The 13,617-nt window shown below is 40.2% G+C and overlaps 1 protein-coding gene across 1 annotated transcript in view; it reads right to left on the reverse strand.

The window, feature by feature from the left end:
• The window catches only part of Pappa (pappalysin 1), a 246,389-nt gene that overhangs the window by 12,681 nt on the left and 220,091 nt on the right, over positions 1-13,617 (reverse strand). Inside the window, exons 20-21 of the mRNA XM_052717315.1 lie at positions 10,882-10,953; positions 5,823-5,921 (exon numbers count right to left, since the gene is read on the reverse strand). Coding sequence (XP_052573275.1) covers positions 5,823-5,921; positions 10,882-10,953 — 171 coding nt within the window. The remainder of the gene's footprint in view (positions 1-5,822; positions 5,922-10,881; positions 10,954-13,617) is intronic.

A 13,617-nucleotide genomic window follows, 5' to 3' on the forward strand; every position in this document is an offset into this window, starting at 1 on the left:
CTCTGCTAAAGACACTCTTTCTTCCTTTCCCCCTGCGTCTGCTCATTTCTTAAATCTCTCACCTGAGGCCTTATGGATGCCTTATGTCTCATCTGTTATGTAGCCTTTTCTAGGAAACTTTGTTAACACTCCTCATTTGTTATATTGTCACCAACACTTACTCTAAGTATCTACATATTTATCCTCATGATAATTGCAGTAGGGTTGGGCCCAGTCCATTGTTAGACCGGGCTTATCATAGTATCTCTCCTACAGCAAGAATTATCATTACTTCACTCATTGCACAAAGGTTAGTTTCTGGGTAATGAGCACCTACTGTGGGACAAGAAATAGTGAGGTACATTGAAATTTGGAATGCATCCATGAACAAAAGAGATACATTTTATAACCGCCAGACTTAGCAGACAAATATGGCAGTTCTTCAGGTTTTGTCTTCATGTGGGTGTGCCATCTTGTACAGAGATATACTTCTGAGATGGCCTCTTCTTATTCTCTATGTCCCCTGTCCTTACTTGCCTAGAAGTTCCCACTGGTTGACAGCATCACCTAAGACACCAAACACATGTCCTCAGGCATCCAAATATCAAGACATGGGAAACCAAGTCCAGTCTGGCCTGTCGGGAGTCTTCAAGAAAGTTACACCATACTATAGCCCAATTCCCTAGCCTCTTACAGCAACCACCTAAACATGAAAGTAACTAGAGTTACAGGCCTTAGCATGTTGAATACGTTAAGGAAATTTCCTTTCTTGCCTCACAGTCCTAACATATACTTTGTTATAATGAAAGTATTAACATTAAAATTGTCACGGTTTTATTATGAAAATGAAAAAACAAAAACAAAAACATGAGAGCAACCATCATGGAAAGCTGCTCTGTATTGGAGGCTTGTGGCTCCAACAAGAGTAATAAGCTAACATCTTAAGAAGTGGAGTCCTACTGAGCTGGAGTGTACACAGACAGAGGAGGAAGAATGAAAAGAATATACCCAAGCCATTCTACAAGGAGGATATGGGGGAAGAGATGGTATCTTCACAGACCGAAGGGAGAAGAATGGAAGAGGTGCCCAGACATCACACGGAGCCAAGTGACTGGAAAACCTAGTTGTAGAGAAGTCTATCTTAACCATGGTTCTAGAGTGTATGGATATGTATAAAGCCAGACACTTGCTATAAGGAGAAGCACACGATGCTTTGACAAGTCACAAGCCCGTTGAAAGATGGTCACAAAGGTTAGTGGATGGTGACATGTTTATTAAATACTATAGATTTGTATCTCAGACCTGCTAGCTACTGGCTGGATGACCTTAGACTTTGTAAATCTGAATTTCATCAACATCTAAGACAGAGCTACTGTACTGGTGAAATGAAATGAAATGGACAAGCAGCTAACACTATGTGTGACAGAATCGACTGTCGGTAAGTACTCACTAGCACAGCTTGCCTAGAAGTAGAGGATTCTAATCCCACATACATCTCCGTCACCTTGTATGCTTAGTTGACCTCAGTGAGTCTGTTTTCTTCCTCAGCAGACAGTGCTGGAAACACTATGCACAGAGATTCTTGCTACAATTCAATGTACAGTAAGTCCTCAGCAGGCACACTCTTGTGTTTGCAGCACCCCTGTGCTGTGGATGAGTTACTGAGTACCAGACTTGGTGCTCAGAGAAAGGGAAGTTCCCCTGATAGTGGCCAAGGGTATGGGTGGGATGAAATAGACATAACAGGTAAGGTCGGGGACATGAATTCAAGAAAGCCTTTCCTCTCCACTAAGAGGGTTCTTGCTGGGGAAGACGGAGACAGGAGCAGAACTTTCCCCTGTATACACAGAATAATCCCCAAGCTGGGCATCCTGGTATGTTAGGGATAGTTGGGCATCCTGGTATGTTAGGGATAGCTGGGCATCCTGGTATGTTAGGGATAGCTGGACATCCTGGTATGTTAGGGATAGCTGGGCATCCTGGTATGTTAAGGATAGCTGGGCATCCTGGTATATTAGGGATAGCTGAGCAAGGCTGCTTCTGGGATAGCTGCCTTCATCTTCCACAGGGTGGTTCCCAAACCCAAGTTCCCTGGCAGCCTGGGCTCACCATAAAATGTCTCCAGCCTAAACTGGGAGGGCCATGCCCAGGTGCACTGAGAACAAGGCCCTATTCACAGGTACTTTCACCTTCTGAGACTCAGCCTCATGCAGAAGAAAGAACAGGACTTGTGAGTCAGATAAAACTGGATTTGAATTTGAACTTGGCCAATCGTGGATCAAGTGAACTTGGGAAAGCCTCGTAATTATTTGGAGCCCAAGTTATTTTGTCTATTCTATACAGGTAACAGTATTGACCTGTCAGAGCTGACATGAAGATTACAAAAGAATCCAGGCTCAGTCATTTATCTCCACAAAATAAATACAGAGGAGGGGAAGGGCAGTGTAGACGAAGGAAATACAGGGTACTTTGTATATAATTCTCTAATTTCAGAAAAAGAAGAGAGTAGTCTGGCACATGTGGTGATTTACCTACATGTTTGATATGCTTGGTTTTCTTTGCCTATTATCCATTACAAACCAGTCTGCTGTAGAGAGCAGCTGGGTGCATACAAAGATGGTTCAAGAAGTTGGAACTTATTTAGAAGATACATTGGGCAATTTAAATAGAAGGACATGTGATATTAATGTGAGATACTTTCCCTCTTCATTCCAGAATCTTCATTTGAGAGGTATTAAACACTGGTGAGGCACAAAATAACAACAACAATGTCACACATGCCCTAAGAGAGTCCTTTAGCCTCTCTAATCCATCCTTTAGGACATAGCACCACCATCCTGTCCTCAACCCACTAACATTCACTGGGACATCTCTCCTTCTTAGAGCTAAATATACATCCTTAGGGAACTTTTCTCCCCAAGGTCCTGCATCTCTCATTCATTGCATTTTTCACAAAGACAACTGAATGCACTGTCACTAGCTCACTGCTTCAGACCAGGATCCCTAACAGATAGGTCTCACAAGGGTAGGAACTGTGTCCATCTGGATCCTACTGTGGGCACACAGCCTCGTCCAGAGAAAATGCTCAGTGGAAAGTCATCTCATTGGGAAAAGAAAGGTCATGCAATGTAGTGCTTCATCCAGCAGGACTGAGCACCACAAATGTTAATGGACAAATCCGAGACTACATTTGTATTGTAGGTGGACAAGAAAAGAGACGAGAGAAGAAAAGATCAAGAGGTCATATTCAAAATCATCACAGATTTGACTTTGAACTCCTTAGTGAAGAAACAATGCTTATGTTAGGGCAAGGTAGTCTGATGTTATTGAAGAGGTACCCAACTTAGGAACAGAGAGCCAAATGATGACTGATATTAACACACACACACACACACACACACACACACACACACACAGGAAATAAATGACTATAACAACTTGGAAACAACTTGGAATCTACACTTCAGTCACATTACTTCATCTCCCCACAAAATATTCTGTAAAAAAAAAAGGTAGTACATTTAAGAAGTAGACCGAGTTTTAGAATATTTCAGCTTATAAATTATGGTAGCATAAAAATTATTTTAATCAGAGGCATTCTCTCAGCAACTTGTGATGTCAGACAGGGCTGAAATTCTACAGAAACTTCTATTTAAAATAAAAACTACACCTTCCATTCATTTTCAAAGCAACAGACTTCTCTGATGAGGTAAAATGTGAATTGTGATAGGTTATACTCATTAGGAAGCAAATATAAAAAAACTTCAAAAATGCTTACACCTTCAATCCTAGTAATTTCAGTCCGAGGAATGATTTTGTAAAGGAACAATTGGAGCTCTGAAAGTACTTACGTGCACAAATAAAAACAACTCAAAAGTTCAAGACAAGAGTCAAAGTAAATGGTTACATAGCACAAACACATCATAATCAACTAATAACAGCAGAGCAAACACTGCACCTGAAATGTGAGGTCATTTATATGAAAAAATTTTGCTGTGCCAAGTTGACAGAAGTTAGATGCCAAACTGGGAATGCACTCGTTCACAGAGATGTGCATAGCTTTATACTTACAAAAGACATAAAATGAAACACACCAAAAAGGGACTGTCATTTCTTTCAGTGGTATAACCACTGGCAAGTTGCCCTTAGTCCAGTAAATAATTCCCAACCTTGTCCAGGCAAGAAACCCTAATTAAATCAGTGGGTCACACACAAAATGAAGGCAAGAAAGTAGGATCTGAACCTGTTCAGAAGGGAGGTTTCAATGGGGGAGGGACAGGTGAGATGGAAATGAGAAGTAACAATTACTAGAATTCATTATGAAAATGTATGAAACAGGCAAACAATAAAAAATATTCAAAATAAAAAGCAACTATGATTTTCTTCAGGCTGGAAGAGATTAAGTACTATTCATTTGCTACTTTTTTTCCTGGATTTCCTAAAGAGTGAAATATATATTCTTTCATTTTCAGTATACAATTTGTTAACAGGAAATTGATTTTATTCTCTTATATTAAGCAGAAAACATGTATCTTCAGTGTTTTGGTAAAAGTACAAAACCCAAACCGCAAAAGGTCAGGCATTTTGTGAAAATACTGCCCGCCCACTCGGGACTGACTGGATTCCAGAGAACCCCAGCATTCTTATTTGTTAGCTGTTAACAGTTCTCTGATTTGAATATGTGCTCATCCATCCCTGCAGTGTAAGGCCTAAGCATGTTTCTTAAAGCAACAAACTTCTTAAGGGTGTTACACTATCAGAGGGTTTAGGCTGGGAGCCAGGCACCTTGGATCATTTCCTCTGCCATCTGGCACAAATCATCCCTCCTTATGGCCTCAGTGTCCCATTAATGAAACGGGAAGACTGTGTGGGATCATCATCAAGCACTCAGCCGTCACTTCGATTCGTGTCTTTTCCTGTTGTAGTAACTCAGACATCAGTTCTTTATGATGAAATCTTTGAGCAAATCATCTCTGAGATTGTCTCAGATGATACAGGGCTGCAAACATGGAGGCATTTCCCAGGGGCACATTTGCTACAGGAATGCTTTTCAGGTCAGGGTACCCAGATTTCTTACCCCTCTCTCAACTGGAGCCCCAAATTTTGGTCTTAGCTCTTCTCAGGAAGCTAGCAGAGGTGACCATTCTTAAGGGTGGCTGATGAACATCTCACTGTAATACTCTAGTTTTACTATAAATATTTGAACCACTGTGGTGTGTGTGGGGGGTGGGGAGTGAGGTGCATTGTAATGGCAGAGGAAGAAAATGATACCCTAAACCCTCTCCCCACACATAGACAAGGCCCTTCATATACCTCCAATTCCTCAGGTACAAAACCAAAATACGTAATAGAATGTCCCAAGGTTGTAGATGTTCTAGCTGGCAGTGTCTTGTGTTTTCTCCCCCTCTACTTTGGATAGATCACTGGAATATATATCTTTCTAGGAATGACAAGCTAGTTTCTTGCTTCGAATTCTCTTGTCCTTACCACTTCCATGTTCCTTTCCTTGCTGTTGAGGTATAGCTACTACTCACTATGCTGGGCCTTTTCTGCCCAGTCTCCTCAGTCCAGTCTGTTTTAAAAGTCCGTATGACTCTTTTATGTATCTGCTTCTACACACAACATTGCTCTCTGAGGACCACCTCTTCAAAGGCCATTCAGCACCCAGCAAACAACAGTAGCTGCACTCTTAGCTAAGGGAATAAAAACCAGAGTGCTGGCAATCCTGAAGGCAGAACACTCACACAGCCACAGCAACAAAGCATCTAGCCTGTAGAAGAGACTTGTCAGCTGGCTGGAGAGCCACCAAGCTGGCAGGTATGAGAAGGCTAATGTCGGCATACCTTTTTGGTCTTTACCGTGGAGGTGCAGCAGTCCCCACCATCATAGTTGCAGAAGGCTCGATTATTGATGGCATCACAGTAATTGTCTCCCATGAATGGCTATAAAGAGAAGAGAAGAAGTAAAGGAATGGGGCTTTGTTATTATCCTGGCATGAGAGGGATCTGCTCTCAGAACTTCACTGGAGCCTCTGTGATTGTCTGGCAGTCTCTCATCTTCATACAAACCTCCATCATCAGCCAATTTGGCTGCCAATCCCAATCCCCCCTTGGGTAAGTTTTTATTTTTACCATTTATAAACATTTTTATGTGCCATATTTTTCCCTGCTGGAGTATGGTTATGCTGAGAAACATATTTTGTTTGCTGTAGTGTGAAAATTAAACACAAAATATACCCCTTCTTTCTTTCTGAATTAGAAGGTACAATTTACTTTAAGACATGATAAGACAATTTGCATTTCTGGCTTTATATTTCTTTAATTTATTATGTATAGACAAATTAAGAATCTGGATGTAAACTATTAGAATTGCAGACATAAAAATTACAGATTAGTAGGAATTAGGATCAAGATCGTGTGTGTTAATAGTGGCCTTTGTAACAGGAATATAGATCTACTCTCTCTAGAGCCTTTGCAGGTCTCTCTTTACTTTTTCTCTAAATATGTAAGATCAGCATGATTATTCCTGCTTCACAGGCCAACACCTGAAGAGCAAGGGCAACAAAATGACTCGTCAAAATCATAATGACAAAACAGAGAAAAAAAGAGTCATGATCTAAACTGGTTTGCTTCTGTGTTTCCCCAATTTCCTATCCACTCTATGATGTCCCAGTTCACATTAATTTACTTTCTTCAGTGAGAGCTGTAAACTTTGAGTTATTCCAAAAGTGAAGGAAGACAGAGGAAAACTGTTGCTGATCTGAATCCTGAGGATCTGAGGAAATTCCAGGAGTCTCTTTGATGACAGCAATATATGTATATGCAAATATATGTGTAAGCAAATATATTTATATGAAAATATATGTACGCAAATATATGTAAATGTAAATATGTATATGTGCAAATGTATACATTATATATATATATCCTCACTCCAGTTTTCAACATGGTATGTTACATGTCTGTTTAAGTGTCTATAACATTGGGAGACTTGAAGCTCCTAAAAACATGAGTAGTATTCAATTCATCTATGTCTCCCAATCACCTGGAAACCTGCCTAAAGGTGCTGGTGTGAGAAAGGTGTCATCTTTTGTCTGAAACGGTCTCTTCCCAGCACACTGTCTGTGAATCACCTGTGACCACTGTTCCTTCCCATCTTGGCTGACTCTGAGGAGAACTAAGTTCACAAGAAGTCTAAACTGTGTTGTATGACTGAATTTTGCATATGTGCTCCAAATTCTCATCCATACAGCCTTTGTGCCTGCAACTCTTCATGCCAAATTTATGTTTTATTGTTTCCCATTTACAGTGTAAGACAGAGCTTAGTAAATTGGAGCTAAGAGTAAGTGCTGAACTCATATATGTGAGTACACACACACACACACACACACACACACACACACACACACACACTCTGTTTGTGGGGTTGCAAGTTTAGAAGAGACTCTATCACATAACTTCCATGGTCAACACATTGTTACATTTATATTCAACAACAAAGCACAAGTCCCTTCCATTTGAATTCTTTTTCATATATTATGTGGGCAGATTAGTGAAAGTGAATCCTAGTCCCTTCCTTAGCATGAATAAAACTGGGTTAGAAAAGGAGTAGCTGTTTTTTCCCATGTTGTTTATTCCTGGGGTGCCTTTTCCTGTAGTCAGAATCAATCATCTACCCATCCATCCATCCATCCATCCAACGATCCATCCATCCACTCCTCCTTCTATCCATCTACCCTATCCATCTAGACCTTATCTATGAAAGAAAGGGTCTTTAATCAAATAGTCACTTGGTGATCTTAGAGTAAATAAAGCATTTGATCTTCTCTAGGACTGCTCAATGAAAAGGTCCTAGAGGAAATGACATTTAAGTCATTTAAACAGAGATCATAATCATAAATAAGAGTTATTAGGTGAGATTGGAGGAAAAAAACTTATGGATAGAAAATAGCATGGAAAAGCTTGCTGTGTAGAAATTTATCCCATATCCAGTTAGTACTTTGAACAATAAGGCATTCAGACAAACAAAATCGATCCTTTATGATATAACTGAAAAACCATCTCAATCCATCCTTATAATGTTTCCAGTGGCCCCTGAATGCTCTATGCTTCCACAGCCTATTGTATTCATTTTAGATACAGTTTGGTACATGATCTTAGATTTTCATCTTTGTCTTCTTTGCTATCACTGTAAGTTTTCAACAGATCAGATGTGTATCTTCTGGTTTTATACCGTAAATTTCCCATTAAAATGTTTTGCAACTTACATAAAAATTTATCAAATATACGGTCAGCAAATATTTAGTAAAATGATTAATGGAATGGTAGGTACTGGGGGGATATATGAGGCACTAATGAGCATAGGTGACTCTGTGGCAGGTGACATAGCTGCTATTTTAACTTGCATGAAACTCTTTGTACCCAAACTTTGAATAGTGACTGACCACATAATGCAGTCAGAGAGGCTTGGAATCAATGAGTGTATAATTGACTTGGACACAGTTTTGAACAGAGAAATGAGACTTAGAGGTCCTTTCTGGAAAGCATATTGACTTCCTCTGGACACTTGGGGCTTGATAGCTCATTCCTGGTCCAGGCATTTATTTCTCTTCTGAGCATCCTTTTATTCCTCAATAAGACATAGAAGGGCACTAAACTAAGAAGAGCAAAAGAGAATGAGAGATACCTGCAAGGGTAAAGGTGATAAGCATCACTGTCAGGGTTCAGTGCCTGATGATGACAGAGGGTCTCCTGGCTACAATGCTGAGTCAAAGAAGGGATCAAATTCTGCTGTCACACTGAATGCCCAGACTGCCAGCTCAGCATAATGAATGCTCAGGTAACTCAAGATGCCTTTTCCCAAAACACAGCACTGATCCAAAGAGATGGAAAGAAGCAGCAGTGGCAAGACCATGGCCATATTTTGCCATTCTGGATGAAGCTTGAAGGAATGGGAGTCCTTGAAGATTACCATGCTACCTGATATATATATATATATTATCAAATATACGGTCAGCATATATATACACACACACACACACACACACACACACACACACACACACACACACACACATATATATATATACATATATATATATACATATATATATTCAGGACGCTATTGTTTATAACATTTATAGGAAGTGGATATGAATGGACAATACAATAGAAGGAAGAAAAGCAGCAGGTTGTTAGTAAGAAAATCTGGGCTAAGGTTTTGACTCATTGGCTATCACGTTGTACAAACTTAGACCAGTCCATCCTTCTCTGATCCTAATTGTCCTGTTCATACTGTAATCAGCAGAGATAGGTCATGGTAGGAGCATCCTAATTTTGGGAATTCCATAAAGTGCGCCAGAAGACAGATGCCTGGATCTTTTAAAAATGATTGGGTTTTGGACGGTCTCTTTGTTTAGAGCATTTCTAGCTCATACAATTTTTTAAGGACATAAATGAGGTCCTCTACCTGCAGTCTCTTTGGTGGACTGTTGAGCTTTAATACCCATCTGTGAGTGGTTGTAAGTCTCTTTTTCAGCTCCATCTGAGAAAAGTGGGGCACGTATTTCTTCCTATGTATTTGTTAGGGACACTGTGTTGCATCCTGTCAGGAAGTGACAAGGATTGATACAAAGAAATGCCTCTGGTTTCCAGGAAGCTTTTCCTTGAGAAAACAGCTGTATCCCAAGAACTTGCTGACTCCATCCCCAAACTGTTACTGATAGACAGAGCCAGCTCTCCATCATTCCGAGAGCTCAGGGAATGGTTTAATTGGGAAGTCAACAACTTCGAGGGTCAGAAAGGATCTTCCATTTAAATTCAGTGGTTCGCCGGGCGGTGGTGGTGCACGCCTTTAATCCCAGCATTCGGGAGGCAGAGCCAGGCGGATCTCTGTGAGTTCGAGGCCAGCCTGGACTACCAAGTGAGTTCCAGGAAAGGCGCAGAGCTACACAGAGAAACCCTGTCTCGAAAAACCAAAAAAAAAAAAAAAAATTCAGTGGTTCAGTCAAAAGTGTCCCAATTATTTTTGGGACTGAAGAAATTGTAAATAACCAAATGGGGGGTGTAGACAGAATTGGTCTAGAAGTAATGGTCATCAGTGAAATGGAAATTAAAAGAAAAATGACATGCAGTACTACAAAGGTTAAATGTTCTATTGCTATTAAAATAGCTGCTTTGTTGTTTATGTTACATAAATATGACTGATATTGCCTTATATGCATATATTTTGTTGCCTTGTATGTGTATATATATATATATATATATATATATATATATATATATATATATATATATATATATATATATGCATGTGGGGGGGACACATGCATATGTGTGCACGTGTATGAAAGCCTGACCTTGATGTCACATGTTCTTTTCAGTTCTTCTCTATCTTATTTGTTGAGCCAGAGTCTCTTACTAAACCTCAAGCTCACTGTACTGTGTGGTTGGGCTGGCTGACTATGGAGCTTCGAGGATGCTCCTGGCTCTACCTCCCTAATGCTGAGATTACATTATGTCTGGTTTTTTTTTTTTTTTTTGGTTTGTTTAATGTGAGTGCTACATCTGATCCAATGTCTTCACTGCATAGCAATCATGTCTTTGACTGACAATCCTCCTACCCCCTGAGTTCTAGTAATATTTGGGTATAAGCTTTGCAGAAAGAAAAGCATGTCTTAACTCTCAGCATTGTTAAATTCTCAGTTGATATTTCTATGTTGATATTTTCAGTATCTTTCTATCTCTCTACATGGATTCTATCATCTATAGAATATAATGATACTTCTGCTTCATTAGTAACAACTGTATTAATGTGTGTATACAATGCTTAGTAGGTCTAGTAAACTGTAACCATCAAAAGTATAACAATGCCAGAAGTACTATGTTTCTTCTTGTCACTCACCTCACAGCCTTTGACACAGTGGATCAGAGCAGGGTGGGGATACCACTGGAGACCAGCAGTGCAGACAATCCTCTGTGGAGAGATAGAGAGAGAGGGATCAGGGGGGGTTGGGCTGGGGAGGGAACCAACTTTTTGCTGGCACCACATTAAACCACTTCATCTCTTTTGGACTATCCAAGTCCTGACCTCACCCTGATATTGACATGAAGAAGTTTCCCAGGTACTTTCAATAACAGGGGCCCGAAGAAGATTAAAATAATATTTGTGTTCATTGTAAGTGTTGTGTTCTTTATTTCTCTGGCAGGAATAAGGGTTGAGGAGAAACAGAATTGTGGGGAAGAAAACAGGAGCAGAAAAGCCCTTCTTTTGTAGCTATAGTAGAAAAGTGTAAAAAAAAGTATGGAATAAGGCTCCCCTAGTACAAGCTCCTTCTCCCAATACAAGCTAAGGATCACAGTTATCAGATCATTGTAGGACCCCAGTAAGATGGAAGATTCTGCAGCCCTGTTTTGAACTTAGTAAACCAGAATCTCTGAAGGCAGGGACTGTGACCGTATCTGAGGAGCAAGTGTCTCTAATGATGCTGATGCATACTATAGTCTGAGAGCAATGGAGCAATAGAGGAATGGCTGCGTCTCTGGAATGGAGCTTCAGGAAGCCAAAGACCTTCTTGCTGTCATGCTCTGCCAACGTAACACAAGCCTGCTGATAACTCCCTGAAGTTGCACACACTCTTGTTTTCCAAAGAATTGGTTCGTTGTCACTGAAATACCCTCTGCCATTTTGGCCTCTGAAGACTCTTTGCGAATGCTCTAAACATCTCACTTTTCACAAATTTCACAATCACCTCAGCAGAACACACACACACACACACACACACACACACACACACACACACACACACACAGAGTGTATCCTTTTAGTACCAATAATTACAATGATGATAACAATAGCTAAAATACGTGCATTCTTGGCACTAATTACTTTATGTACTATCATATGTATTTCCTGCTATCATGCTGTGAGGTAGGCATTAATCTTCTGTCATAGTAGTATAAACTCCCTAAATTCCATAGCTCTTAAGTGAGGAAACCAGGATTTGAAAACACCAATTGTTCCAAAAATGATTAAAGTCAACTTATTACACAAAATCCAGTGTGACAATATTTCTTAATATAGATGAACAATGAAAGATAAACAAAACCAAGAAGGTAACACAGTATTGAGAATGTAAAAATCACCAGAATCCTAAAGGCCTCCTTTTAAATTTCCCATAGGGGCCTTTCTTTTCATGCTGCACTACAATTTTTTCTTTACGAAAATGAACTAGCATATGCTTGGGTATCCAGCAAGAAGTAGTTATGTCAGGGACCAGCCATGGAAGTATGGAAATATATGTATGGGCAGGGATTGCTCTCCTGGCTGAGTGCCAGTGATTAATTTAATTAAGAAATGAATAGTCACATGGGCCAGAAAGTGGGAAATGCATGTGACCATCTTATTCTCTCCCTAAGGGCAGACTTATTTGGGAGCCAAAGTGTAATTAGTTTCTTGGCAAGCTTCTGACAGAGGAAAGTCACATGACCCCAGTCTAAGACTAAGTAGGGTGACTTTCTTCTCCATTCTACAGCACTTCAGGTTCATGGATTAGATCTCTCTGCTTGGGACAGTGCCTGGCACTCAGAGATTACTCAATAAATATTTTTTTTTTAATGAAGGAATGGATCCATTTCAAAGTTGAGATGATTTTATCCAATGGACAATCATTTCTTCCCTTCCTTTCCTTCCTTCCTGCCTTCTTGAGTGTCAGAAGAACATTAATGATATTAATCAGTGTCTAGTTGGTGTAGACTGAGTTATAACCCCATGATGTCTCTATTGATAAGTGAAGCCATTGGCTTTTGCCCCCATCTATCCCTCTTTTTTGAGAGAGAGTCTTGTTATGTAGCCCAGGCTAACTTAAATTTGAGATATTCATGCCTCAACTTCCTGAGTGTTGTAATTACTGCTGCAGCCCCAGGGCACCCACGGAATTTGAAGTAGAACATGTACGGCTACAATTTTCACTTGGACTGCTTATAAAATTTTGCTAAGATGTTGGTCACTCCACCTGTGAAATTCCCTGTGAATTGGATCGTTAAACCATCATAGGCTTGTTATAATGACAGATCGAGATGAATAAATACTAAGAATAGTTTCTTGGACAAAGCACTCAAGCTTCTGGGGAATGGTTCCAGGTTTCAGATATCTCTGTCTGCTTCAAAGTCCAGCATGGAGCCCATGTGAAGAAGAACATATATTCCTTCCTCTGCTTCCCAGTCCTGGGGCCAAAGTGGACAAGCCCACATGCTTTCCTTCTCTGAGGAACTTTAAAAGGGCTCTCTTCTATGAATTCAAAAGTTTGTTCACAGCCCAAACCCAGGGATAGTGGAGAGTATTTAGTAAAGGTTCAAGAAGAAACTGGCAATGTGAAAATCCACCAAGCACTTAATACCCATGCTGCCCCCTGCTTATTTCAGAGCTAATTTAGTTCTTCTGTAGGAGTGTGTTGGTGTGGCTGTACAAGGTTCTGTCAGTTGAGGTTTATCTGACGTGAGTTCAGAAAAGGGACTTTTGTACTATCTACGTAAGACTATTTATCTTTCCAAGCTTTTGGACTTTCCACTGCTACCCCAGGCTGCACACCCCACCTGTTTGCCACAGGGCCCCTCTGTGTGCTGAGGAACCAAGAAAGGA

Source organism: Peromyscus californicus, unplaced genomic scaffold (assembly GCF_007827085.1).
Source record: "Peromyscus californicus insignis strain IS unplaced genomic scaffold, ASM782708v3 Scaffold_5__1_contigs__length_169319896, whole genome shotgun sequence".
NCBI lineage: Eukaryota > Metazoa > Chordata > Mammalia > Rodentia > Cricetidae > Peromyscus > Peromyscus californicus.